The sequence below is a fragment of the Drosophila erecta genome, unplaced genomic scaffold (assembly GCF_003286155.1).
Source record: "Drosophila erecta strain 14021-0224.00,06,07 unplaced genomic scaffold, DereRS2 tig00000021-arrow-pilon, whole genome shotgun sequence".
Lineage (NCBI taxonomy): Eukaryota > Metazoa > Arthropoda > Insecta > Diptera > Drosophilidae > Drosophila > Drosophila erecta.
In genome coordinates, this window is record NW_020825198.1 from 24,141,128 (window position 1) to 24,169,083 (window position 27,956).

General features: G+C 33.4%; 1 protein-coding gene across 2 annotated transcripts; it reads left to right on the plus strand.

Annotated features, from left to right (window-relative positions):
* LOC6544440 (homeobox protein Nkx-2.1) lies at positions 1 to 27,956 on the plus strand. Of its 2 annotated transcripts, XM_001973774.3 has the most exons (7): positions 1 to 347; positions 1,246 to 1,702; positions 5,223 to 5,434; positions 10,057 to 10,208; positions 13,973 to 14,068; positions 19,411 to 19,497; positions 27,441 to 27,956. In XM_001973774.3, the coding sequence occupies exons 2-7, from the start codon at positions 1,287 to 1,289 to the stop codon at positions 27,870 to 27,872; spliced, it is 1,395 nt and encodes a 464-aa protein (XP_001973810.2). In that variant the 5' UTR covers positions 1 to 347; positions 1,246 to 1,286; the 3' UTR covers positions 27,873 to 27,956. The 2 variants fall into 2 exon arrangements, with proteins under 2 accessions (XP_001973810.2, XP_026833496.1); XM_026977695.1 differs by lacking the exons at positions 19,411 to 19,497; positions 27,441 to 27,956 and adding an exon at positions 15,686 to 16,034.

A 27,956-nucleotide genomic window follows, 5' to 3' on the forward strand; every position in this document is an offset into this window, starting at 1 on the left:
CAAAGTCATCGTTAATAGGAAAAACTTATTCGAGGGCTATCCAGAAGCCATCTGAGGAGTACTCGTCAGTACTGTTCAGACCTCTTATTTCATTTGACGGAATCGTGTCGAGTGGATATTCATAATAAATTCACTGACGTGAGCTTCTATGTGTTGTAATTTACATACATACTTATATTGTGCTAAAGAAACAAGAATCAGATTTTACATATTCTATGTCATTTGGCAATAAAAATATCGTGAATAAATCGTCTTTAAAAAGTAGATCTCAAATAACTCCCATCCGAATTAAATTTAATAGAACATTGTATTTTTAAATTAAGGTGCATAAAAAGAAATACAATTAAGTGAGTGAAATCGAATTACTAAAAAATTATAAAAGAACAACACATTATTATATACAAGCCTGAAACTCTACAAATTTTATCGTGTCTAATAAAATCTATTTATTCACTTACAATTTATTTAGTTATTAACATATTTACGTGTCGTTTATTTTTGGCACGATGTATACATTAAATTAAGCATTCATAATTTTAGCATTTAAGGAGGTTTGTGTTTGGGTTTATTGAAAGTTTATTTATGCTGATAACTGATGCTTTACTCAACATTAAAAATTTTAATACAGCCCACAGCAATTTTAGTGGAAACTGGCAGTTTACAAATTTAAAGCTCATCGGAAATTTTCGGCATAATAAATTATCGGTATAAGCTAAGCATCAATAAAATTGAATAAACAAAAATCAGTTTATTTTTAGGCTATTTTCCTTCAGTTTAAGTTTGGTTGTGTTTGTGAACAAGATGTCATTTTCCAGAGTGTTGTAATAAAGCATGCATCCCAAACAAGTACATTTTAAGGCACTAGCTGCAAAAAACTCTAGCACCCTCAATCTGATGATCTACAAACTTTTTCTGTCAACGTTTTCTTTATACGTTTAAGTTAAGTTCCGATCGCAATAACTTGGTTTTTTGGGTTCACTTATTGTATGCTTTAGTAACCGTTGTAAAAATTTGGATTTCAAGCTAGTTTCGGCTTTCCTAATACATTAAATAGTCGCAAATGGCGATTATATACGATGCTATATACGATTTTATATAGAACATTTTCTACAGTCTAAAATATATTTTTTATTATTATTCTTTTTAAATAATTTTTTTCATTTCAGTTTATTTTCCTAAGAGAAACAAAAAAAGTTGACAAATTAATAAAAGAAATTGTATTAATATATATTTTTTGTATTTTAGCGGTAAAACCCTACTACGAACTTGTTAAACAATTATTACGCATGTCATCGCACACATCAAAAATTGAAAAAAAATCTTATAGAGAACTACAAATTAATAGAGATCAATATTTTGTAACCGCCCCAAATGAAGAAGATTTGGTTATGAGTTTATCTCCAAAGGACATACTGATACCTACTGCCATTTCCCAGCACCATCAAGTGGATACTTCTACCAAATTAAATACAAACGAAACATCGACACAAAATACCGTATCTACAGCAGCCGCGGCAGCGGTTGCACATCATCACCACAACCTTTCTGGTATTCACCACCTCCATAATCTGCATAGTCAGCATCAGAGTTCTTTATTTAATAGCAATCACTCAACACCCTTTAGCGTGACCGATATCTTAAGTCCTATTGAAGAGTCGTATCGCAAACTGGAACTGAACGGAAATCCACCATCTCCGTTTCGGTAAATATAAGTAGATCCTTACAATATATTTGCGTTATTCCACAACTTGTTAAGTCCCAGAAAATCAAGCAGTTTTCGGCGTCGTAAATACTTCCAGAAAACAGCATTGCTTAAAAAGTTTCAAAATTACCTTTAATATTAGGAACGACTTTTTGACTTAAATTTAAGGTAAAGTGTGACCTTAACTAATGTCCTGTGTTATTTAAAAATTTCCTCAATAAATGTCCTTCGTTGACGTTATGATGGGCGTAGCAATCCTCTGAAATAAGATTGCGCTGCGTTGGTGTCTCTAGAATCTGCATGCTCGAGATCTCGACGTCAATATATCATCTCTTCAACGAATATAGTATACCCTTTTTACTGTACAAGTAACGGGTATAATAAGGCAGGTTTTTTAAGCATACAGTTAACATAATTAATTAAAATTGTTTTCCATTTATATATGTACATGCAAAAACATATACATGCACCCAGCTGCATATTATAAATGAAAAAATGTAGAAATTAAAAATTTACACTTGGTTTAGTACAGCTTTATGTTGGAGCTTGATATGAGGAACTTCAGTTTTACCACATTTCGAAAAATCCACTAGTTTACCGGGAAAACCACAAAAAATAGCTCAATTTCGTACGCCTATAACTTCTGAACACCAGGGTCTCGGGACTTTTGCTATTTATCGTTGAGATGGTATACCAGCATGTGTGGCAAAAAAACTAATAACAAAAAATAGGTAATTTTAAATATGGTATTTTCTTAGACGACTTTAAAATATTCTTCCTCCTAAAAGCTGAAATCAGTACTATTGTACGTTACAAGTGCCATCATTACTAGTTTTTACCTCGTTAAGAGGTGTTTGATTTGTAAATTAAGGATTAAGGATGTACGAATTCACTCTAATCTTAGGCAATAACTTGTAACAATTGACTAGAAAAAAAGCCTCCCTTAAAAGCAAGAAGTCCTTATTTTGACAATCAATTTAGTCAGTTTTGATTTCCGTAGGTTTCTTCGCTATTTGTGTACGATTTTCTGTGTGTACCTTTCCGACGACATTTATCACATTTTCGTATCGTTAGTTGCTTGAAAAAAAGATTTAAGATGTCCATAAAATCTCGTTTCTTTTTTCAAACTGTTTAACGTATTCTATATATTTTTTAACATCCAAATATATTATTCTTTAATTCTAATAAACTAAAAAAGAGTCTGGTTTTAATTTTGAACTCAACTTTCAAATTTTAATTGAACGGAGCAACTAAAACGAAAATTAAATCTGTTTTCTATATTTCAAATACATATTTATACTCTTTACTCATATTTTAAAAGGGTTCCCAAATTTAATTGAAAAGTATGTAAAATCGTTTCCATGCATATAAACTACATATATACATACATATATTTTTAATCAGTATCAATGGCTGAGTTAATTCGACCATGTCATCCGTCTAGCCGGGTGTTCGTCCGTATAAACGTAAAGATATCAGAAACAATAAAGGATTTGGCAGCTAGATTTTAGTTACACCTACCTAACGTGCACAAAGCGTTCAAAACAGTCACGCCCACACTATTAAAATATATTTTGTGTTTGTTTCGTTTTAATTTTTGTCTTGCCAATCGGTATACAAAACACATTTTAGCAACATCCATTCTAAATCCCAAAAACCGCTCAAAAACATCACCACGACATTTAAAAAATTTGTTTCCTTTGTATAATTTTGTATGTCCATTTCTGACGATGCTCGAAAACAAATTTAACGTTCGCACTCCCACTAGCTGCGGTTATCTGATAGAACGTTTTGAATTAAATCTAAATGAAGAAAATATTAAAAATTATAAAATGTATAACTGTAAAATTATTTTTTTAGTTTTAAATTGGCAACAAATAATTCAATATGCTCAACAAATAAATTTTACATTCTATGCGTTATTATTGTATTTACCTCGTTGTACAATAAACACGTTTTAAAGATTGTCCTAAGCCATTAAATGTTGTTAAATAGAAACAAAAAGTTCCTTATTTAAAAAAATTTGTCTATCACGAACTTTAAAAGAGACAAAAGGTTGTGACGTCATTTACGCAAATTTTTTAAATGCTTGTGGCAATTTCTAAAAGATTTATAAACTTTTTGAAAAGTTTGCTATTTTTGAATGCATGTATTCATAGAAAATCAGTTTGAAGTAATTTTTACTCCAAAATTCCGTAAAATAAACGCCGAAAAATAAACGCAGTTTTTCATATTTATATACAACAAAAAAATACAAAAAAACAAATAAATAAGGAACATATTAAGAGTAAATAAATCATTTTAATTAATTAAATTAAATTCATTGTCAAGCCATCATTATGCTATGCATTAAAACGTAAACGACAATCTTTTCTGTGGTACTTTAGAAGTTTCACATATTAACATGCCATGTAAATGACTTCAAAAGTGATTTAATGAATATTTTCTCAAAAATATAGAGGACCCGTGAAAATGCTGTAGTCGAGTTTCCCGACTATCAGATAACCGTTACTCAGCTAGTGGAAGTGCAAAAGAATAATTTTAAAACTGTATGGAATATCGGAAGAAATTGCGGAAAAAAATAATAAAATAAAAAAACTTTAAACATTTTTAAAAGTGTGTGGTTGGCGGTTTGTGAGCGTTGGAGTGGGCGTGGCAAAATGTTTTTGGCAACCATAGAAAATTTTCCAGATATATAAAAAATTAAAAAATATCACATTTTTCAAAAGGGCAGGCGTGGCAGTTTTGTGCGGTTTGTGTGCGGTTTCAAACATTTGGAAAAAAACTTACGCTGCGTCTATGTCTCTGGAATACCAAAATTGTAACTTTTGTAGTTCCTGAGATTTTTTCATTTTTGAATATATCTTGTAAATTTAAAAAGTTTTAAAACTTTTGAATATTTTTACAAAAATTTAAAAATATATTATTACAACGTGACAGTTTTGGGCGATTTGTGGGCTTTAGAGTGGGCGTTGCAACATTTGAAAACAAACTTGCTGTGTCTAGTTGCAATGCCTAGTCTTAACATTTTAGCTTTTGTAGTTCCTGAGATCGATACGTTCATATGGGCAGACGGCTATTGATCCTGATCAAGAATATTTATATGGTCTTTACGACTTTTTATGGTCGTAAACATACGCTGCGTCTGTCTCTAGAATTTGCATGCCTAATCTTAACTTTCTTGATTTTATAGTTCCAAAGATCATGACAGGCATGACCAAGTAACCTCAATTCCTAATAAAGAATGTATACTTAATAGAATCAGAAACCCTTTTATTTCATAACTTTCAACGAATCGAATATAACCTTTCGCTCTACGAGTAACGGCTATAATCACCATATATAAAACAAGTTCCATATAAAAAAAAACTATAATATGGTCAAAACGAATCTATAAATATATTATAAAAAATAGTCAGTGCAGTAAAACTTAAATAAATCAAAATATGTTAAATGTTAATACTTCTTAATAGACATATAATGTAAGAAAATATTACATAGTACTGTAAACTTCTTTCAGGTCAAACTCTAGTAGCAGCAGTATAAATTCTCCTGGAACTTTAACTACATCAACTATGGCCAATCCTTACGCCATGGGAACCTTATATCATAGCCCAGGTGTACAGACCTATTGTGGACCTACCGATAACCTGTCTCTGGCTGGTCACTATACTGACATGAGAAGCTCTGCATCATGGTACGGATCAACAGCAAACGACCCAAGATTTGCAAGTAAGTAAGGCCCCATGTACGAAATGTTTTATGGATTTACATTACCGATAATTTTATTACACATCAATTGATTTTTGGGATTTAGTACCAGTTTCTTTTACTTAAAATAACAAATTAGCGATTTTTTCCTTTTCCGGATAGATCCCTCTTTTCTTTAACGACCATAGGCGAAAAAAGTTTTAAACGTCCTCGGTCTAAAAATCTGTAATTTTTTCGTGATTTTCGCTATTTTCTTCAATAACACCAGTGAATAGGCCCTGCTTCTGCCAATAGCGCGCTAAAGTTATCTATATATCTCTTATTACTTTTGCTTTTCACGTGCAAAATGCCAAAGTTTATAAACAAAAGTTTCAAGAGGCCTGATAAAATCAGCCAGAATTTAAGAATTGGCTGTGCCACGACCATTAAAGCTTTTTTCGAATACTGCAAATGTGATGTTTAGACTCAGAAATCCAGAAATCAGATCCGTATACAAATGAGAACAAAAAAGCACGAGCAAAGGGTATACCTTTAATTTACCTTTAAATTACATTTATTTTCCACCTATGCTGCTGCCGATACGACTATAAACTCATTTAAACTCATTTTAGTTGTTTTGCCGTAAAAATTAAAATATTATTAAGATAAAAGTTTGCCCTATTATAGAAATGTTGTTCTGTTCTTTGTCTGGCGAAATCTCAGGAACTATACAAACTAGAAAGTTGAGATTAAGCCAGCAGATTCCATATGCATAGACGCAGCGGAAGTTTGATTTTGCCACTCTAATGTCCATAAACCGCCCAAATACACCCACACTTTTTTCAATTTTTTTTTTTTTGATTTAAATTTTTATTGATTTGCCAAAAACAACGCTATAGTTGATATCCTCGACTATCAGATTCGCGTCCAGTTCTCGGCTGGTAGGAGTGTGAAGGAGAAATTGTTCATTTAATTGGTATTTTTCATTTATGGGCGTCAGTTTTGAGGGTTGACAGGCTTGGGCGATTTGTGATATTTAGGGTAGGCGTGGAAATCTTCTGAAAATTGACATGCGTCTTCTCTAGTGCATGTGTGTTAATAGATTTAGCTTATCTTATTAGAGATAGCTTGGTACACTTTACAACGATTCAAGCATATAGTATACGATTAATGGCTTTGGGCAGCTTGTAGGCGTTAGAGTGGGCATGACACATTTTTACGACACGACTCAAAGGCGTCCTGAGAATTGTCATTCCTAGTCAAAACTTTGTATTTTATCTCGACGGACATGGCCAGATATGAGTTGATCTGAAGAATATATACCATTTACGAGCAGTAAGGCTCATCTCATCTCATCTCATCTCATCTCATCTACCAGTCACATGATTTTGACCCCTTCCCAAAAGGGATGAATGAAAAGATTAGAGAATTAAAAAAACCAACTTTGTTTATAAAATTGTCTTTAAACAAGAGTAACAAAATAATTTTTTTTTAAATATCAGTGCATGCGTTTTTAATGTTTTTTTTAATCGTAAATGATGAATATTTACAAAGCTTTGTCATTGTTATTATCTATATTTCTTTAATAATTTTTCTTTATAAATAAAGCAAAAGAATTTTTAATATGCATCCTTTTGAATCAGAGTCTAATGTTTAATACAAAGTTGCTGTATCGATCAATTGCATACAACCTATTAATATGTATAGCAAAACCTATTTGATTTCATTTTCTTATTTTGAAAAAAAAAGACGGATCACTACACAAAAATAAAATAATTCGGCATAGGTGTACAAAAACTCTTCTTCATAGGTGTAACGAAACTGATATTATTTGAGTCATCGTATACATCAGACTAGCTTAAAATAAATGTAAAAGGGTAAATCAAGGTTTACCTGGCGTTGGTCGTTGAAAATCTATAGTAAATGAACTGCATTTTATTTTTCTTGGAAGCGCATATACACCTATATAAGCAATTATACATTTATATACAGAGATCCATACCAAAAATATATTCATACAAACATACACACATTCAAATAAGGTTTTTTGTGTTTATTTACCATTCAACAATAATAACCTCTTTGGGAGTAGGGTCATAAAAGCAAAAATCAACAATCATCTTTCCATTTCTAAAGTAAACAATGACAACGAAATTATTTTAAATTCAATTGCTTTTTCCGATCGCCTTTTTACCTGAAATAGAGTATAACCCTCTTAGTTACACTCTTTAGCCGTTTGAAGGAAAAACAGCATAATAACAGATTTGCTTCCACATTGTTCACGCATTGACATATACAACTTTGACTTAATTTGGTTACTTTCCAATTATTTATTTCTAACTGCAAAACGGCGCTTTAATGATCGTGTAATGGTTTTCAAAAATATTTATTTTTCTAAAAAAAATTATACAAAAAATTGTTTTTAAAGTTTCCAAGTATTTAATTATAACAATATAGAATGCTATAGTCGAGTTCCCCGACTATAAGATACCCGTTACCCAGCTAGGGGAAAAGCGAACGAGAAATTTCAACATTTTCTGGAATATCGATAGTAATTGGGGAAAAAAAAATAAAATGAAAAAAATGCTTAAAGTGTGGGCGTGAGAGTTTTGGCCGGTTTCTGCGCGTTGGAAACTTACTAAATATATACAAGAATGAAAAAATATCAAATTTTTCAAAGTGTGGCCGTGACGGACAATGCCAGTTCGACTCGGCTATTAATCCTAATCAAGAATATATATAATTTATACAGTCGAAAATGCTTTTTCCTGTTACATACATTTCAGCGAATCTAGTATACCCTTTTACTCTACGAGTAAAAAACAAACAATTAACAAAAGCTAAGACGTTACATACTAGGGAATTTGGGGGTGTTGCCAAAATGTGTTAGACATATTTATTACATAAAATATTCACCTAGCATTAAAATGGTTGTTTATATTTTTATAAATTATAAATATGAAATGTTAATTAGTAGCATAATAATATGTAAAAGCAAGAGAGAGATAGTTTTGAAAAGATGCCCGTGAGCGATATAACACTTTTGAAAGTTCCCACATTTTCTTAAAACTTGCAAACCTTATCAAGAATAAATACAAAAATCATTAGAAATAAAAGCTAAAAACTTAGAATAATAAAGTCACGGTTGTGGATAATTTAAAATTGTATTATTAAAATGTTTATTAATTGTTGCAACATTTGTGTTTTTACATAAGAAGGAACCTTTTTTCACTCATCACCACTATTACAACTTTCCCTTTTAAGTTTTGATTAAAAGTCAGTTCAGATCTCTAAATAATTTAACTTGGTTGGGGCCTTCAAGTAAAAACAATTATATAAGAATTATTACGTTCGGTAGTTCGGTATACCCTTGCGATACCATTTTCGAACTTTTTTGCATTATAAAAATGTTGGCATGACCAACGGCTTATATACTCTTAAAATAATTTCTCGAAAATGACTAGTTGTTCTGAAGTTGGAAAAGGCGCTGTTTTTATTTCGTAATACATTTTAACGTGCATTTTTACGGAAATGTGTTGAATACACACACGGTGTGTCCCAAAAATAACTCATTTTTAATGAAAAAAGGGATTTGTCTCATCGACCATTCTCCGTATTCGCCTGATCTATCACCATGTGACTATTTTTTATTTCCAAGACTGAAAACCAAGATGAAGGGAGCATTTTTTGATGATATCCCAGCCATTCAAGCAGCCGTAACCGTAACATCAGTAACCGAGGTACTGAAGAACATTTCTATAAATGACATAAAAAAATCTATACATGCACTGGTTGATCGTTCCAAACGTTGTGTTGAGTCAAATGGAACCTATTTTGAATAAATAATAACTTTCAAAGATAATAATATAATGTGTATTTTATTTTATATCCAAAAAGTTCGGTTATTTTTGGGACGGACACACCGCTTATAGTTAGGGAATTGAAAGATCTATACAGCTTTAAATTAAAACAAGAACAAAATCTATAATAGAAATATATAAGACAAATATTAAAATTAAACAATTTCCACACATTTTTACACGTTAGCGTGGGCGTGGCAAGCCGTATTTTGGCAAATCGATAGCAATTCACAAGAACAAAACTTTAAAAATATCAAAACTTATTTCAAAAGTGTGGGCGTGGCATCGTCAATGTCTCTGGAATATGCATGCTTAATCTCAACTTTCTAACTTTTTTAGTTAATTATTAGTTTTCAAAAAATGCTCCCAAAAGGAAGATGTTTTCAATAAAAAAAATTAAAAGCAAAAAAATCAATACAAATGTTTTTCGAAAGAATTTGGCCTGACAAACAATAGAATGGAATATTCTAAAGTGTGGGGGGGGTGGTAGTTTAGGGCGGCTAAGCCTGTGCAGATAGTGTTAACTTAGCAACGCAGTAAAGACAATTGCGGCCTTATAAAGCGTATATATTAATGATCAGTATCAATGGCCGAGTTGATATTGCCATGAACGTCCATTTATACGCGAACTAGCCTTTCATTTTTAAAGCTATTTACAACAAACTTTCACAAAGGGCTCCGATCTCAAAGTTTTTTTTCCGATTGTATCTGCATTTCTCTTAATTTAGCTGGGTTCGTTTCGTTATGCCTTTGAATAGTAAAAAACATAAATACATAAATGAGCAATATTTTTGAATATTTCAGTATCACGCCTAATGAGTTCATCAGCCAGTGGAACAATGAGCCATATGGGAAATATGAGTGGACTAGCAGCTTGCAGTGTGAGCGATACAAAACCGCTACAGTTTCCTTTAGCACAAAGAAGAAAGCGAAGGGTTTTGTTTACACAAGCCCAGGTTGGTATTAACTTCATTAGTTTGCTACTATCAAAAACCACAAATATTTACAAAAAGGGAAGAAGTCAACTTGCATTGCCTTTAACATTTTTATGTACAGTAAAACAAAACGTTTTACGGAGAGTTACATATCTTAAAATAAACTACTAATTTATATGAATGAATTTTAAACTAAGATCATTTTTAAAGTCTGAATTCTTCGAACACGGTTACTTAAACACTCTGCTGAATTGTAAACAATATATAAACTCTTAATGCATCTAACATCTGCAGCCTAGTTCAGTGTCATTTGTAATCGTATACATTTCTAAGCAAAGGTTTATTTATAGTAAAAAAAAGAATTTTAAATGCACATAAACAGTTGTATACTACTTAATATATATGTTACCATAACCAAAACGAAAAGGTCGCTAGAAATTTAAAAGGCAAGGAAAAAAAATCAAAATATTGTTCAAAATTGTGGGCGTGGCAGTTGCGGTCGTTAGAGTGGACGTGGCAACATTCTGAAACATAGCACACGTAGGGGTCACCTAATCTGCATGCTTAAGAAGAGACTGCGAGATCGACTCCGAATATTATATATCCTTTATAGGGTCGGAAACGCTTTTTTGTACCTGTTCCATTTCAACGAATCTAATATACGAGTAAAGGGTACAAGCTCATATACACAAAGTGAATAAAAGCACTGTATAATCAAAAGCGCCGATGGTAAATTTTTTCCAAGTATTTTCCGAAACTTCTATAACAGCTATGACATAAAGTGCTCCGGTCCGACCCATTCCCATTTCTACATCTTCCCTCTCATAACTGCAAATAATAGACATTTTTGGCAAAGCTTCATGCTGATAGCTTCAGAACTGAGTTAGGGTAGAAACGAACGGGCGGATTGATACATGTATATCCTAAAGTTATTAGACGGATAATATGGATATTCTAAAGTTTTTGACGCTTGAGAACATTACTTTCACTGCGTAGGAGTCGCTATAATTCCGTCCCTCTTTTTAAAATCTCAATTTTCAGACCAAGAACAAATGGATTCAGATTGTTTAATTTTACAAATCATCCGTATTAAAAATATGCATTGCTTAGATTCTTTTCTTTCTTGAAAATGTACAATCTTAGAGGTACAGTCAGGAACATTTTATATGACAAAAACGTTTGATTGCCAAGAATGACTTGATGCTTTTAGGAAATTAACCCTTATAATACATTTTATGAAACAAAAGTGTACAACTGTATTGCACAGTTTGCATTTGTCTACCTCTTCAAAGGTACCCTTACATACGATTTTATATCCGTGTGTTTATATATTTGTTCAAATACATATGTATGTATGCGCTTACCAAACAGCAGTAAGAAAAGTACTGCACCAGCAAACAAGTATTTGCTCAATTTAAATAAAAAATCGTAATATTATTTGTATTTATTCAAGCCTCCAAGTCGTCAAGTGCATGGTAAATAAAAAATACATTTTTCATTATAATATTCCAAACATTTTAAAAGGGTTTTTCCTTGCTTTACACCCAGTAAAAAATTAATTATTGAGCGAAAAATATAACGGGTATGTAAATAATTCGGGAGTGCGGGGTGAAAAATGTAATTTCGTTAAGAAACAAGAGAGAATACTATAGTCGAGTCCCCGACTAACAGATACCAGTTACTCAGCTAGTAGAAGTGCGAACGAGAAATGTTTACATTTCACATTAGAAATTGGAAAAAAATAATAAAATAAAAATAAATTTGTATTAAATGTGGGCGTAACATTTTTGTGCGGTTCGGGGCGTTAGAGTGGCCGTGCAAATAGTTTCTAGGCATATCTACGGAAATATAAAATATAATATAAATTAAAAAAAAAAGAAAAAATTTCGAATTTTTCGAAAGAGTGGGCTGACGCCCACCGCTTGAAAACAAAAATGTGCCCATGCCCACTCTACCACCCACAAATCGCTCCAAACGGCCACGACAACACATTTTTTTTGTAAAATTTTTTGATTGATCTTAAAACTTTTTTCCGCACCCCCTTCAACTCCCACTAACCGCTCAAAAATGTCACACCCACACGTTTATTTAATTTTATTTTTTTTTTTAATATTCTTATTTTTTTCCAAATTTCTGATAGTCGGGGAACTGGACTGTAGAGAATGTTTTAATTATGATCACGATCCGATCGAGATCTCTGAAACCATTAAAATTGAGATTAAGCATTCTAGTGACGCGGACGCAATACAAATTTGTTTCAGAAGATAGCAAACCCCCTCTCACACCCACAAGCTTTTACTTCCACGCTTTTTTTTTATTTTTTTTTGCATTTTTTATTTTTTTTTGTCAACTTGTATAAATGTCAACACCTTTTTGCACACTCCACGAAGAAAACCCCCACAGAAAAAAAAACGTTCTCAACGATATCAACTTGAGTATATTCCATCTAAAAACCAGCTGGTTTCAATTGTCTATCGATAATTTTGAATCGATATCAAGAAAATATCAGTTCGCTATGGAGAAGAACCGATTTTCCAGACGAACCTATCTCGATCTCAAAAAATACCTTTTTTCATTACGTTCTTAAAGATATATAATCAATAATTTAACTAATACTAAATACTATGCAACAAAACACATTACTCGTAAATTTAATTTAATCTAAACAAGTTAAAAACATATGGACCTTGTTAAGGACATACCGGAATTCCCTTGCTCGTGCTTCTGACAAGGCTTTTAAAACTTGGAGTTTGATCTTGAAGCCTCCGGGCACCTACAAAAAGTTATTTCATTATATTTTTTTCTGTCAATCATCTTGCTTCACTACCAGAATATGCACCTACATTTATATATTATTTATGTATATTTCGAAAATTACATTTAAAATTAAATGATAAGTGTGTAAGCAAGCATACATACATACATACATCTGTGTGCATTCTTACGTGGAAAACATTTCTACGAAAAGCAACCCAGTCGGAAATGGAATTATTCCGTAAAACGTACTTTCATAAATCTTTTTCGAGTGGGGAAGGTGTTCCATAAGTACTACTCTATTTTGTAGGCCGTGAGAGTTTTTCACATTCTCCGTGCAACGCATTTGAAAAGCTTTTGGATGCATTCCGTGAAACGCTTCTGGATGTTTTCCAAAACAAGGATTCCAGAATATTTATATTACAATACTTGCTTAAACGTTACACAGGATTGTTTCTGGAAGTGTTGCCAAGAAACATAACAAACAATGTCCCGTCTTAATGAATATTTTTTTTTTTTATTTTTATTTTTTTAATAGTCTTGAATAGTTATATTGTTTACCAAAAACTTTTTCCACTCCCACTCTAACGACCACAGGCCGTACAAAACTGCAACGCTTTTTTGGGTTTCTATCGGATTGCCAATAAAACTTTTTGCTACGCCCACTCTAACGTCCACAAACCGCTAAAAACTGTCAAGCCCACACTTTAAAACAATTTAAAATTTTTTTTTTATATTCTTTTTTGTCTCCGTCTCTTTTTTTTACCGATATTTTAGATAATGTTGAATGTTTTTCGTTCGCACTTCCAATAGCTGAATATTTGATAGTCGGGGAACTTGAGTACAGCATTTTCTCTTGTTTATGAAGTTAGACATGGTCTATGCTGGGTTAGTCTATTTATAATTTGGCTTGAGATAAGTTGCACCCCACTACATAAACATTTGTTACTCGCAGAATAAGAGTCAGCTTAACTATATCAGTCACTTCCTTAACATTTAAATTAATTTCAATTATTTTTAATCAATTTTAGGTGTATGAACTGGAAAGAAGATTTAAACAGCAGAGATATCTTTCCGCGCCGGAAAGAGAACACCTGGCTAGTCTTATTCACTTAACACCTACACAGGTAAGTTAAACCCTATAAATACTTTATAAAAACACAAGAAATGTCAGACGAGTGCATTAAATTATGAGTGGTCAGCAGTACACGTAGAGCCGTAGCGCATAAGAAGGGTGCGCGAAGGTACCTACTATTTTTTACACGATAACTTACAATCAACCGATCATATCAATTCAAACCCCCTAAATTAAAAGGACCAAGACTTTCAAGAAATAAAGTTGTTTGGAAAAGGCGGTAGTGTAGAAATAAACATTTAGAAAATATACCATATGAATTTCGCATGAACCAAAACACCCTTTAACAGATTAAAGCCTACAAATCTCGTGACAAAAAATTATTTCTATTAAAAAACCTTTGTTGTTACATTATATTGAATAAACTCCTTCTATAACCTTTCTATTCTGTACGCTGCAATTAAAAATGCTCTCTTAGGTTAGGCATTTTTATCAGGCGTCCGAAATGAAAAAGTTATTAAAGGGTAACTAAAAGTTTATTAAATAGTTTTGAGATAGCTGGCTCAGGTGACTTGTGCGCAATCGCTAACACAAACTTCGTAAATAAGTCGCTTACTGCTTGCAAGGCTCCACATACGAGTATGTCTTATCTAAGTAACAGATACTGGACTAAAATATGCAACTATGAAACTATTTCGAAAATAATTTAGGTTACTTCTAATGTGCGTTAAATGTGATGTTAAATTGTGTATGCCAATGTGCCTGACTCTTTCTCTCGACTTCAATAAGATCTTGACTTTTTTAATTTATATATTTTATAATTTATATCTAAAACATGCTAAAAGTAGCGTTATCGATTAGTTTTCGATGGGGTATGGTTTTTGTATTTGACCAAGGCAAGCTTCAACCAAAATAAATTATAGTCTGTTGAAAAGCAGTTCTTGTTATTTACTTTTATAGGTTTTAACGCTAGACTACGGTTGCTAGATTTCGGCACACTATAGAAGGGTATACTAGGTTCGTATTATAAGTAAAATAATTAAAATAATTAAATAATAATTAAAATTAATAATAAAATTAAAGTATGTAACAGGTAGAAGGAAGCGTTTCCGACCATATAGAGTATGTATATTCTTGACCAGGATCAATAGTCAAGTCTCTCTGTCCGTATGAATGGCTCAATCTCTGGAACTCATAGACACAGTGCAATCTCGTTCCTGATTTTTCCACGGTCACTGTAATAACCGCAAACCGTCTAAAACTGCAACGGCCACACTTTTGAAATTCTTGTTGAATATTAAATACCGTTCAAGAAAAATATAATTTGATATATTTCTTGAGCTATCAAGCCCTCTCGATAGACCGCTGCGTTTTGTTTGAATCAAATCTGAAAATAAGTTTTAATAATGCATAACTAATGTCGCAGCCACAGCGGGATCTAAAGCATTAGTTGCTATTTCTCTTTTTATTTACAATGCCCATGTTAAGATTTGAGTTCTTAATAGTTATGTATTTTGACTTATCCCTTGAGACCGTATCTTGGCCACCTAGAAATATGTATAAGGCTGAACATAGTATATTATTTTTAAGCCAGTTTCTGCTCGCCATACTACAGGGCCTTAAGGCTATCTTCTGATAATTATTTCAAAAGGTATTCTTCTTATTGCAGGTATTTTTGAAGTCGAAACGACTCGGATCATATTTAAACGGAACTATCGGAAAAATGAATTTGATACAAATATACATATCTGTAATACTCGTTATTTTTTTAAGTTTATTTCGGACAACTATATAGTTGCTATAGATCGGAAAATAAAAAAAGCTTGTCAGAAACGCTATACGTCCATCTAGGCGGACAGACAGGCACTCGGAAGGACAGACCGAATAATAGATTAATTTGGCTAGCGAACTTGATCACGAATATTTATATTCAGTGCTCTACTGAAATAGTTGTAGTAGTATTGTACATACTAGGTGTTAAATTGAGCGATTAAATTACACTAAAAAATTAAAATGAATTATTACATTCGGAGCCTTACAATATTCAAGGCAATCTAATAGAATTGCAAATATTCTACAATTTGGGTGTAAGTCGAAAAATAATTACCCTTGACAAGCTTACGTTTATGCAAGCTTTACAATCATTAGTATTTCATTGCTACTAATAACTTTCCTAAAACACGGTAACTAAACGCTATAAATAGATGCTTACCTTACCATTTAAATTTAAAAACAATTTTCCATTTATGTCAATATGGCCAATATATAATTTTATATTATGAGTAGATTTTATTATAAAATTGAGAGAAAAATTATTTTGGGGCACATTGTTTATACCACCTATTACATCCAGTACTCGCTATAAATAAATTAATTGGTAAAAACACATTAAAGCATATATTCTTGATTAGGATCACTTACTACATAGATCAAGCTATTTCATTTATTAAGTATCTTTACATAATTTTGGAAATATGTAATGCACTGGTAGACGTGTTTAAAGATACCCCAGAGATGTAGGGGTGTGATACAAACAATGCCTACCACTTAACACATAATTGTCATTAGGTTAAGCAATTACTTTTGCGGTCTGCACAAAAGGTTCAAGATGCGACGTGTTATAACAATAAAAACATTTGAATTGTATTGTCACCCTTCTGAGGTATTTTGCGGAAATTTTCTTCAATGAATACCCCCATGACCATGGATTTTGATTACCCTTGAATAAAGCAAACAGAATATGTGTACTCACAACAGTCTCTGTTTTTGAAAGATAAAACTGCATTAATGGACAATGAAACACACCCCTAAAACTAGCCATTGTTTGATCATGCTCTTCCTAAGTAATGGGCATGGGTATTGTGTTTATGTAAAGGTAGTAAAGTACCTTAGTTATAAAATTGTTCGAATTTTCATTCATTCATTAAATTCATGAAGAACATTGGAAATTTTACAATAAAGGAATCTTGAAGCAGTAATAAGATTTTTATCAAATTTATACCAGAATTAAATTTTAAAAAAGAACCGATCCTTTCCGAAAAAGGAAATTTCATTATGAAAAACAACGAAACTACGATTTATTTGCTATAATTTTTAATTGTTACCCGAATGTTTTATACAGTTTTAAAAGTGGGAGGCGACAAAACGGACATAGTTTATCATGTCGGCTGTTGATGCCTATCAAGAATGTACGTACTTCATATGGTCACAAATGTCTCATTTGCTGCTTTGCAAACAAAAAGCATGGGTATAACTGCAATGGTATAAATGGGCTTATATTGGTTAGATAAACAAAAAAACTTTTAATTCTATAAGCATGTGGACGGTTGGCACACTTCATTGTTATGAGAATTACACTCGGCATGGCTTAAATATTTCAAAAATAGGTAAATATTTTAAAAAGTCCCTCGCAATTATTTTATGTGAGAATTTGACAGTTCAAGCTTCTCTTTATTTATTGAAGAAATTACCGATTTCACATTAACGGTGAAAAACTAGTTTTCAAAACTGTCACGCCCACACTTTCTAATAATGGTTTTGGCCAGTTCCTTTCAGATTGGTTTTTAATTTGAATTTGCTTTGTTAAATAAGAATACCGCTAACGTGGTCAAAAACAAATAACGTTCACACCTTCAATATGCAAAGGTCCTGATATAAACTTATGTGGCGATAAATGACTTTACTCTTTACCTACTTTTTACTTCCATCTACATTTTTGAGACAATAAACGAAGTCGTTCGCATAAACTTACTATCAACATTCACATCTTGATAAGTATATATGTACATTGAAACCTTAAGGAACTACAAATTTCTTATAAAAACCTTTTTGAATAATTTGAATGGGCCCAAGACCGTAAACAGCAGATTGATTCGCTCATAAAATGTATTTCCTAAATAGGGATAATTTTAATGCAGCAGTTTTAAACAGCAGTTTGATTCACTCATTAAAAATTAATTTCTTAAAAAAGGGTAGTAATTTTTACAGAAATCAAATAAATATAATTTATAGAAGATTTAAAAAGGGCTTTAATTAAACACTTTTAGGAAAAAAAATATGTTTGGTCGTTTTTTTTTAAATGTACCAATATGTATAAAAAAGTTAGACAAGTTTTAAGTTATATAGCGCACATAGCATTTTAGAACGCCTTCCCAACAACATACATATAGTATGAGCACAAAGATTCCCCATAATATCGAACGAAAAAGAAAACCCCCCAAAAAGCACTTAATAAGAATATCTATTAAATAGAGCATTACAGTTTAATAAAGCTGGCGATCAGCATGTTACCTCTACCATCCCAAAAAGATAAGATATATATCCTGCGTGGGCTCATAACGGTGTTGTACGACCTGGTCATGTACGACCGGACTTTCCACAATATGAATAAGATTTTCCAAAATATGATTACCTCCGAGCTGATTAAAAAGATTTCGTAGACAATAGACTATATATTCAATAAATATTAGTCGATTACATTGACTATCAGATACTCGTTACTCATCTAGTGGGAGTGCGAATTATAAACTTAAACATTTTTTCAATATGTGCATCATAATTAATACATTTTGTGCCCTATCCATGTACACTTGAAAAAAAGTGTAATTAAAGTAAAACTTTAAGGTATTAAATTAATTCCTATAGAAGTGGGGTTTTCTTTAACTAAGAAAATAACGAAATCCAAAATAGAAAACAAGATAGGACGCTACATTTGAGTTACTTGTTTATCAGATACCCGTTATTGAGCTATTGGGAGTGCGAGGATGAAATCATAAAATTCTTATAAATATAAATGATTTCTGAATTCATATATTGTTTCTGAATTCTTATAAATGTCTGAAATCTTTTGTATATAATATCAAAATGCTAAACATATAATAATACGACCCAACATTTAAAAATGTTTCGGTTATATAGTTCATTAATGCTCTTTATTTGGAATGCACAGTAAATAATTGACACGCGCCACCGGTCCGCTCAACTGCCCGCACTAGAGTGCCGTAACCCTCCTGTTCCGCGACTTTTAATATCGGCTCTCCTCGTGTTGCTAACCGCCTACCAGTGACGGTCGCCACAGTAGGCATGACAGTTTCGAACAGCTTAATCACAACTATATAGCTGTTATGGTTCGAAAAATCACTGCGTTTATACGGACGGCCAGATGGAAAGACGGACGGACATGGGTAGATCGTCTCGGCTACTGATCCTTAACAAGAATATATATAGGGTTGGAAAACCTTCCTTCTAGATGTTACATAATTTTCAACGACTCTTTGTAAAAGTCTACGCTCTATATTCAGGATCTGCAACAATACCAACAGTTTTACAGGAACGTTTTCTGTGCGATTTGATTGCTGTTTTAGTATAGTTTTTGTAATTTCTCTTTACTTTTAGGTCAAAATTTGGTTCCAAAATCACAGATACAAATGTAAAAGACAAGCGAAAGAAAAAGCAATGGCTGAACAAAATCAACATAATCAGGTAAACAATCATTATATATAAAAATCTAGCCTCACAAATATTGCCAAATTTTTTTTAAGTCGTGTATGTTTATACTGATATTAATTTTTCTGTATTTTATTGCCGTTTATTGTTTTAGTTGATTAAAATAGAATTAAAATTTGACTACCCTATGAAAAATGAAAAAAACAAGATAATGCAGAGTTCCCCAACTATCAGATACCCGTTACTCAGCTAGTGGAAGTGCTTAAAAGAAATTTAAAAATTTTCTGGAATATCGGTAAAAATTGCAAATAAAATTAAAAATTTAAAAAAAAATGTAGATTTTTTTGTAAAGCTTGTGTGCGGCAGAGTGGGCGTGGCAAAATCAAAAACAATTTTTGGCAAATCGATAGAAATTTACAAGCCCAATGCTGAGAATGCTGTAGTCGAGTTGAGAAGTGAGAAAATTAAAAAACAAATTACCAATTTTTTTTAAGGATGGGCGTGACAGTTTTGTTTATTGCGACAGTTTTTGGCTGCCTATGGGCGTGCCCAAAATGATTTGGCAAGACAAAAAAAAAGATTTAAGAAAATATATTCTTCAAAATTCATTGTTCGGGGTCGGTAGAGTGGGTAGGACAACATTCTAAAACAAACAGTACACTAATGTCCATTGTGTCCTAAAAGCAGATCAATTCGTTATTAAAGAAATCGCCCATTTTGGCTTAATATTAGAATTATTTTATAGATTTAGTTTTGAGGTAATGCGCACCCTAATTTTTGGATAATATCCAAAATTGGATGATCCTAATTAATTTTGTTTTTGTCAAAACCAAATAAAGCAAAGGAAAAACGCTATTATCAAGTTCCTTGAATGTTAGAAAACGGGTGTCTTCAACAATCTATCTCAACAATCTTCTGAAACAAAATTGGGCTGCGTTGGCGTCTGTAGAATCTTCATGCTTAGTCTTAACTAAGCTTTTTAGTTCTCGAAATCTTGATGTTCATACAGATATACACGTTCAACAAATCTATTTTAAGCGTTTACGGGTATAATAAGGGCAAATAACAAGTTCTCTTTTGGTTTCCCCGTTAGTCGTAGAGTAAAAGGGTATACTATACTCGCTGAATGTATGTAACAGGCAGAAGGAAACGTTTCCGACCATATAAAGTATATATATTCTTGATCAGGATCAATATCCGAGTCGATCTGGACATGTCCGTCTGTCCGTCCGTCCGTCCGTCTGTCCGTATCTCAGGAACTACAAAAGCTAGAATGTTGAGATTAAGCATGCAGTTTTCACAAACATAGACGCAGCGCAAGTTTGTTTCCAAATGTTGCCCACTCCAACGCCCATACGCCGCCCAAAACTGTCACGTCCACACTTTTGAAAAATGTGTAATTTTTTTTGTTTTTGTATATTTTTTAAATTTTTACAGATTTTTGCAGACTTTTTGCCACGTCCACTTCTACGCCCACAATTTAAAAAATTGTGATACTCTTTCATTTTGAATATATCTTGTAAATTTCTATACATTTGCCAAAATGTATGCTATGCAAATGCAAATGTATGCCACGCCCACTCAACGCCCACAAACCGACCAAAACTGTCACGCCCTCACTCTTGAAATTTTTTTTATTTTTTTTTTCGTTTTATTATTTTTCCCCACTTTTTACTGATATTTCAGAAAATTTGTAAATTTCTCGTTTGCACTTCCACTAGCTGAGTAACAGGTATCTAATATTCGTATTAACTCAAATTCTGACTATTTGTCACTCTTAAATCGATCAAAACGAACTTCCTTAGCAGTTTTTTTTACTGCTTTCCTATATTGTATCGATTTTTCCATGCTTAGAGCCGTACGATACACGGCAGCTTTCGGCTAGTAGTTAGGGGCATCCCAAAACATTAAAAATGTGTTGATGCGATCGTCCTCCAGACAATCATGTATAGAGCGTAATTTTGAATGAATCTCCAGCACCACCCATTTATGTCCATAAATTTAGGGTTTGAGCTTGGCTGTGGAAAGTCTCTTATAGCCTGAATTTGTGCATCGCTTGTGCAGATGCATCCTAAAAAGATGCTCCTAAAATATATCCTATATATTTAGCCAGGCCTATAGCTAACTGACTCGTATCTACATGTACTGTAAGTTTGCGGCTGTAAGCAATAACTGAGCTCGCTGAACATATATTCTTCAAAGGTAGTTGAACATACCAGCAGGCCGGTATAACTTTATTCATTAGTCGTCACATTCTTTGTGAGGCTTTGCACAAGCCAAATGGCATGACGGTAGACTGGTTTAGCAATCTGTATGCGCCCTCTTTTCACAACTTTTAGTTACCAGTTGTTTCTAGCAAAATGCGTCTTTTAAATCAGAAATATGTTTCCTGTAGTACACCTAAAAAACCTTCGATGTGCGGCAATAGGCATCTTTGATTTGGAGTTTGCCCTTCCTGCACCAGTGTTACTGGAGTGCTCCAGCTGCTATTGTTCTCTTCGACCAAAAGAGCTTGAAAGTTTAAATAAAGTATGCGGAATCTATTGACGCCTTTCTTCTGAAAGTCAAAAACATTTTAACGCCGAGAAAGTGCAACTCTTTCGTTTTATTTTGACTTTGAATATGAGGGAAAAAATATAGAAACGATTGATAGAGCAGTAAATACGTCGATCTCTATGTGGACATCACAGATTTATATAACTTGTTCTTTGCTTCGTACAAAAAAACGCATTAATATAATAATAGAAATGTACAATTTTATTATCTTTGGTATTTGAAATAGACAGGCTTTCATCACGGTTTACTATAACAGGTTTTAGCTATGTATATGACAGCTCATAACTAGATCGCAATATAAAATGTCACACAAAGTACTTGATACTTGAAAGTAGACCGCCCATTCTTGGCCAAATAGTTCGTATGCTCGAGACAAGAAGTGATATATTTTGTAAGGAATAACTTTGTAAATCTAATTGGGAATGTTTAAACAAAACATAGTACAGGAGTAAATACATTTCAATTTCACCACAAAAAAGATTTGGCTTTGCAAGCATCGCCCTTCGATAGAATAAAAATGTTTAGAATTTGCAAACAAAATTTCATGGATTGTATACAACAACTGTCCTGACCATTTCCCCTAATAACACTTATTGAAACTAAAAATGTGATCAAATGTGATTATATATCGAAAGGCCTCAGGACATGATTGCATAATCGTTTGATGGTCAAGAGCGACTTTTCTTTAGTCTACTTATTAACTAAAACGCAGCCACGCACCATAGAAATGTGCGGACGAAGGCTAGTGTACGATAAGACTGTTCTCTAGATTTGATAAAATCCTTGAGCGATGCATGCTATCAAGACTTCTGGAAGGACCGAGGGTAAAAAATGCGATCTCTGAGCACCAGCTCGTATCACACAAGGTGACCGAACTCCAGTAAATCTTTTATGAGTGCCAAAGTGGATAGTGGATAGTGGATTCTATGGTTTCCTGGATATTCGGCAAGCGTTCGACAGGATCAGACATACAAAAATTCTTTGTAAACATAAAGGTATGCGGAACCACCTTTTTAAAGTGGTGCGAGACGATATTAAAATGTATTTAAGCAAGAGTTTTATAGTTATTGGCCCTGCATTATGCAATTTATTAAACCAGTTATCAGAAAATGTTATAGCATATAGAAACCAGACAGAACTATTTTTTCTTTTTAAATTAAAAACAAGAGAGAATGCTATAGTCGAGTTCCCCGACTATCAGATACCCGTTACTCAGCTAGTGGAAATGCGAATGAGAAATTTCAACATTATTTGGAATATCGTTAGAAATAAAATAATAAAATAAAAAAAAAACTTAAAATGGTTTAAAAGTGTGGGCGTGAAAATATCAAAACAAATTTTAATTGTGTGGGCGTCATTTAACAAATTTGCGCTGCATTTATGTCTTTGGAATCTGCATGCCTAATCTTAACTTTCTAGCTTCTATAGTTCCTGAGATCTCGACGTTCATACAGACCGACTACATGGCCAGATTGACCCCGCTATTGATCCTAATCAAGAATAATCAAGAACTTTATATGGTCGGTTACTCTACCTGTTACTCAGGTATAATAAAAAATAGATGTATCCTTGAGTGAAATTATTACGCAGAATCCATAAAATTGGGCACACTTGGTAGAGCGACACAAGTCCTTCGCACAGCTGAGACTTTCCACAAAAAAAGAACGCTGCATAAGAGGAAGCTTCTGATCAGCATTGAAGCTTACCAGAATAATAATATCTCCATATAAAAGAGAGGTAGAGCTTGGAGCGTTGGTTTACGATAAATCCAACACCTGGTTTTGATATATTCGTAAAGATTGCAGCTCTATTTGGTGATTGTAGAGAGTTGCTGTTCCAGTTATATCCACAGAAAATGCCCCCAATTTTCTATTCCAGCCAAATTTCACATTGACTTTGGTGTTGGCCGCTTCCCGGCGTCAGCGGAGGGTCGACCAAAGGACTAAGGACTTGCAGTTCGTTATTCAGAAGAGCTTTGATAAAATACAATCTCGGTCGTTCAGATTTCGCAATAATAATAATAATAAAAAAAAAAAAAAATAATAATAATAATAATAATAATAATAATAATAATAATAATAATAATAATAATAATAATAATAATAATAAGAAGAAGAAGAAGAAGAAGAAGAAGAAGAAGAAGAAGAAGAAGAAGAAGAAGAAGAAGAAGAAGAAGAAGAAGAAGAAGAAGAAGAAGAAGAAGAAGAAGAAGAAGAAGAAGAAGAAGAAGAAGAAGAAGAAGAAGAAGAAGAAGAAGAAGAAGAAGAAGAAGAAGAAGAAGAAGAAGAAGAAGAATAAGAAGAAGAAGAAGAAGAAGAAGAAGAATAATAAGAATAATAAGAATAAGAATAATAATAATAAGAATAATAATAAGAATAATAATAATAATAAGAAGAATAATAATAATAATAAGAATAAGAAGAATAATAATAATAATAATAATAATAATAATAATAATAATAATAATAATAATAATAATAATAATAATAATAATAATAATAATAATAATAATAATAATAATAATAATAATAATAATAATAATAATAATAATAATAATAATAATAATAATATAATAATAATAATAAAAATATTAATGTAAAAAAATATGAAAATATTACATTTGATACCATAACATATATTTTAAAAATTGCGCGAGTTTGAGACAGTCCGCGTCATTGGGTAGCATAGGTCTGTGAGGGTTGCAGAGTATTTTTCGATTGCATTTAGAGCGGGCTTTGGAATCCATGATCCTGTACAAAAACGCGCTAGGACGAATACATCTATATGATGGCTTTGAAGATCAGCGTTTATGCAGACAGTATTTCGGACGGACAGACTCAATGGTTAACCCGCCAAAGTACTCCCTGAAATGTCATACACGGTTCGATTTGTCAATAGACCTAGAAACCGTTTCGAAAAAACCAAGTTCGTCGTTGTTGAATTGTAACCGGCAGCTAATAACAAGGAAGTCAACGAGCTTAAAACACTGTGTAGGTAACGGGTTCAACTCTCTTTCAAAAATGATAATATCATTCAATGCCATCGGTGCCAAGCATTTGGACACACCAAAAATCATTGCCACAAGCTTTCCAACTGCGTCAGATGTGGCCTGAGACGCGGATTGTAGGCCTGCTTAAAACATGTTCACCCAGTGAAATGTATTTACTGTATCGGAAACCATACAGCCACCTATAGAGGTTGTGTCGTTTGTAAGCAGACACAAAGTGCAAAAGTGCTACATCTCATTGCAGCATCGCTCCTCACCAGTGATCCACCAAGCTTGGCTCCGAGATCACACGTTAACGCCGTCTGTGTTTACAACCAAGATTAAGTTAGTCGTCCCCAGTCCGAACCAGTTTCTATGACTTTCCTGCAGTCAACAGTTTTCCCGATGGGCAGTAGCAATAAGAAGCAAAGTCAGCTGCGTCAACATAAACTCACAACAACAACAAAGACCTCAACAAAACAGCAGCCAGATCACCAGCACGAGTCATCCCAACAGACACGCAACTCGCACCAAATTGGTCAATGACCAGCAATGGCACCGTTAGGAGCAAATATTTTGCAATCCAATAAAAGACTGTCGGTCCTCGTTACTCAGATTGACAAGCTATTCCAAATGATGGTGTCGATAATGGGCCTTACCTCAAAACTATTGCCCAAAGATCTTAGGGCACTGCTCAAGCACTCGTTGGACTTCTTTTAATTAACCATGACCAACCATGATTCAAACCGGCTTCAAAATTAGTGGGTGGAACGCCGACTTTCCAACAAAGCCTTTGAGCTGCAGCTCAGAACAAAGATAATAATATTGATATCGTGTTTGTAAACGAAACACAATGGTCGTACTACAAACTACATGGGTATCATATCAAGCAACTCATCCTGCCGATCGGAAACGCGGTGGTTGTGCAATTTTAATTAAATCCTGTCTGTTAACAGTTCTGCAAAGTCAAAATGTTCAATGTGTCAAAGTCAAAGTTAAAACCGAACTTGGTGAAATAGCCATTGCTTCTATCTATTGTCCACCAAATGTTCAATGTTCTGCTGACGGCTTTGATAAACTAATCGACGAACTGGGAACAGAGTTCATAATCGATGGGAATGTTTACCATCGTCTTTGGGGACTAGAAACGCAACAACACGCGGAAGAGCACTCGCATACCCGTTCACAGTTAAAATGTCAAATATCTTGTTATAGGAGGACGCACGCATTATCCACGCATTATTGACAGTAGTAGGCTTTGCCTAAAAAATTAATACTTGTTCTTTTATTTCAATGCTACGTATCCACCACTTCCCCTATCAATGGATATCACCGAAGCAAGGAACACAGGATAACCTTGTTGAGTCATACCGACCGAAAGGCTTCCTAGCCACATTCTCGAAAACATTCGAGAGAATATTTTTTTGCAGAATAATCTGAGTAAGAATCGTGCACGATGCCATTCCCGCCCACCAGTTTGGGCTTAGGCGTCATCATGGACCCCCAGAGCAAGCGCATCGAATTGTACAGCAAATCTTGAATTCATTTGAAAGCGTGCACTACTGTTCTGCTGTGTTCCTTAATGTTAAGGAAGCCTTTGACCGTATGTGGCTGATGGCTTACCTTTTATGTTGAAACCACTAATCCCGACTGGTCCATTTCTCTTCCTGAAATCAAGATCGAGGTCAAACATGAGAAGTGTTCGTACTGGCGTTCCTCAGGGTAGTGTTTTATACTCTGTTTACTTCAGATCTTTGTAATGAACGGGTCACGCTTTTCGCAACCAACGCTGTCGAATCGAAGATTCATGTCTCACCCAGAAATATCTGGAAACGTACGGCAAGTTGTCAAAGATATGGAACATTTCTATAAATGGAAGCAAGTCGCAACACTGTAACTTCTGATCGAGAGGACAGATCCTTCCCAGGTGCAGTACTTTAGATTGATTCAGGATAAGCCGTCACTTGTCGAGCTTAGTTTAGGAAGCTTAACTGGCTGCCCAAGCCAACGAGCAAGCTCAGCCTTGGAAACAAAGTGTAGCTACTCAATCGATTGTGGTCCACTCAATGACCCACTGCATTCAAATATGAAAGTGAATGAATGTCATGAAAGTTCAAATAGTTCGAAACCGGGCGCTGCTCATGTTTGCAAATGCGGACTGGTACATCAGAAATGACGCCCTAACAAGTCAACCGTCACTCGAGCCGATGGAACGAACACTTCACAGCTCACATCAACCACCTGGAAGCCTTTCTCTTAGATTTTAGTCATTAAGTTGGTTTATTGGCGTTTTAATGAATTTAAATATGTTACATAAAAAAAGAGCATATTTTTAAACCTTAAAAACCAAACCAAAAATTTATATTCCAAAAATGTCTTTCTGGTACCTTAAATATTATAAAGTAAAATTTATAAGCAATATTTTTATTTATTTTAGTCTGCAAGCTCACCAAGACGAGTTGCTGTTCCTGTACTTGTGAAAGACGGTAAACCGTGCTCCGGAAATAACAGTTCAAGTCAATCGCAACAGCATGGAACAAATTCGACATCAGCAGGCAATAATACCGGTTCAGCAAATAGTGGAAATACTAATACTGGAATTGTTTCGGTAACTGCAAATGTTTCGAGTGGTCTCAATCTTATAACAGGAGACGCTCCCAACTCCCACTCACCGGACACATCTTCATCTTTACTTGCTAGTTATGGGACTGTTGGAGGTTCTAATGTTGCTATGCTACAGCAACCTTGCAATAATACTTTGATGTCGAATAGCTTGGCAATGGCATACAGAAACCAAAATAATTTTATTTCTAATGGACATCAACAACAATGTGGCGGATACCTGCCCTTACAAGGTCGGGCATGGTAAATATGGAATATAATCCCTCGGTTTATTTACCTAAGTGTACTCTATTCGGTTATCAAAGTGAGAAATATTAAATACAATTAAAAA

What these genes read in the sequence shown, in the direction of transcription:
- LOC6544440 (XM_001973774.3), top strand. Translation starts at nt 1,287, where the DNA reads ATGTCATCGCACACATCAAAAATTGAAAAAAAATCTTATAGAGAACTA. An exon ending in TTTTGTTTACACAAGCCCAG is followed by an intron (nt 10,209 to 13,972) that starts GTTGGTATTAAC and finishes AATCAATTTTAG; the next exon opens with GTGTATGAACTGGAAAGAAG. An exon ending in AACAAAATCAACATAATCAG is followed by an intron (nt 19,498 to 27,440) that starts GTAAACAATCAT and finishes TATTTATTTTAG; the next exon opens with TCTGCAAGCTCACCAAGACG.